Source organism: Echinops telfairi, unplaced genomic scaffold (assembly GCF_000313985.2).
Source record: "Echinops telfairi isolate 266 unplaced genomic scaffold, ASM31398v2 ScPeMD7_7457;HRSCAF=8495, whole genome shotgun sequence".
Taxonomy (NCBI): domain Eukaryota; kingdom Metazoa; phylum Chordata; class Mammalia; order Afrosoricida; family Tenrecidae; genus Echinops; species Echinops telfairi.
The window spans coordinates 5957823-5960045 of record NW_022111357.1 but is presented as its reverse complement, the minus strand read 5'-3'; the positions used below and the strand labels follow the sequence as shown (position 1 = coordinate 5960045).

Here is a 2223-nt window from a genome sequence, read left to right as displayed (position 1 = left end):
CTAGTGCAGAGACAGGAAGGAACAGGGCAGAGAAGAGGGGCCTGGGGTTAGGTGGTTAGCGTGCAGAGATCAGAGGATCAGCAGGCAGGAGGCTGGCATCACGGGCCACTCACGTCCTGCCCGGACATGTCCCAGTAGGGCCGCTCCCCGAAGGCCATCACCTCCCACATGACCACGCCGAAGCTCCACACGTCGCTGGCAGAGCTGAAGTGGCCGAACTGGAGTGTCTCGGGGGCAGCCCAGAGAGCCGGGCTCCGGCCACTCTGTGGGCAGCAGCAGGTCGGGGTGGGAAGAAATGGTTTCCCCTTCTGCCACCACCGTCCATGGAGCCCCACGTCAGCCACAGCTGCCCTTCTCCCTGGGCAACCCACCCTCCTTCAAGCTGGCTCCCGAGGGGCAGGGGGTGGTGTCCAGGCCCCTGTGTGAGAGGCAGCAGTGGGGCTGGCCTGGCCCTGACAGGCAGGATGATGCCAGGGAGGTGGGGCGGGGGGAGGGGGCAGTCTGAAGTGGGCAGCTGGGCCAGGGAGGGTCCTTACCATGGTGGTGTAGACAGCCTCAGCGCGGTCCCGGGGGCCGCGGCCAAAGCCCGAGAGCTTGCAGAGCAGGCCGCTGCTGAGGAGCACGCGGCGGGCCGCCAGGCCTCGGTGCACGTAGCCCATCTCCGACAGGTACTTCATGGCCGACGCCAGCCCCGGCAGCAGCCCCATCAGCTGCCCTGCTGCCAGCTGCCCCTCATGCCGCTGTCGAGGGGGGACACTGAGGCTGTGGCTGTGCATGTCCTTCAGCCCTCTCTGGGCTCCAGCTGACCCCCAGGAGCCCCCCAGGCCAGCCTGCCCAGTGGACACCATTTAAGGAGTGGTGCTAAGTCCCACCATAGAGAAACGTGGGGCAGGATACGGGGTGGTGGGGTGGGGGCAGGGGCAAGACCAGCGTGGGTATCAGGACCTCCACCCCCCAGGACCTAGGGCACTCACCCTGAGAAAGCCGTCCAGTGCCCCGTGGCTCATGAACTCGGTGACAATCATCAAGGTGCTTCCTGGGCCCAGGGAAGGGAACACATGCATGCTAAGGGATCTGCTCCACCCCACCCACCACCCACGCACGTGAAAGCTCCCTCACCCAGGTCCCAGGCTGGGCCAACACAGCCAGAACCCAGACCAAGCCTGGTCCTCTGTCCACAACCACCCCTGCCCGGTACTGTACACAGCCCAGAAGAGGGACTGGCCACAGGGAGAGAGGTCACGGTTAGCAACTGTAAGACGTTTGCTAAGAAATGTCACCCCAGGTCCAAGTAACTTTTCTCCCCCCTCAGGTTGTCCCCACAAGTCAGACAGGCCTAGGTCAGAGAGACCAGTCCCCCAAGCCAGTAAAGGGGAACTGATATCCCCATGGGGACCCACACTGGGCAGTTTCCCACGAGGAAAGGGTGAAGATGAGCAGAGGTGCCCCCCCCCCCACCATGCCCCGGGGCTGGGCAGCAGGGCAGAGACTTGAGCCCTACCTCGGGTGACGACACCCTCCAGCCGCACGATATGGCTGTGGTCAAACTGGCCCAGGGTTAGGGCCTCGGCCAGAAAGCTGAGCCTCTGAGAGTCCGAGCAGCCGTCCCTCAGCATGTGCACGGCCACCGGCAGCTCCTGGCGGCCGGGCAGCTGCAGGCAGCCGCAGTACAGCTCCCCAAACCGGCCTGTGGGGAGACGGCACCTCAGGACACCCCACGTCCTGCCCCACGGCCAGTCTAGGCATAATGACCTTGGGCCTCGCTCACCTTGGTTCCCTTCTCTGTGAAGTGGGGGCGCAGCCCCCCCACCCCTGTTCCTCCACTACCTGAGTGGTGCCTATGCCTCAGAGGGGACTCTGCGAAGACGGCCATGCCACTAAAGCTGCCCACAGTCCTGGGGCTCAGGCCACTAAGGCAGGGGGTGGGGTCGGGCCCCTGGAGAAAGCAGCCAGCCTCCTCTGAGCCAGGAAGGCAGCCGGCAAGGAGGGGACCCAAGGGAGCACAGCCCTGACAGAGGGCCAGGATCTATCCATGCAGGGGCCGGCTGCCCCCTGCAGTGTGGTACGAAACCCATTCCACAGCCCAGAGCCGAGGAGAAGTATGCCCCTGGTCATGCAGCTAGTCAGTGGCAGGGTCAGGGCAAGAACCCAGGGGTGCCTGGTGCCCGGTCTGGCAAAGGTCCCTGCTCACTGTCCCCAGAAGGCCTGGGCTGCTGACAGTCA

The 2223-nt window shown here is 65.0% G+C and overlaps 1 protein-coding gene across 1 annotated transcript in view; it reads right to left on the bottom strand.

Annotated features, from left to right (window-relative positions):
- Positions 1–2223, bottom strand: part of EPHA10 (EPH receptor A10) — a 38287-nt gene that overhangs the window by 2332 nt on the left and 33732 nt on the right. Inside the window, exons 11-14 of the mRNA XM_045298903.1 lie at positions 1502–1687; positions 975–1036; positions 537–740; positions 114–263 (exon numbers count right to left, since the gene is read on the bottom strand). Coding sequence (XP_045154838.1) covers positions 114–263; positions 537–740; positions 975–1036; positions 1502–1687 — 602 coding nt within the window. The remainder of the gene's footprint in view (positions 1–113; positions 264–536; positions 741–974; positions 1037–1501; positions 1688–2223) is intronic.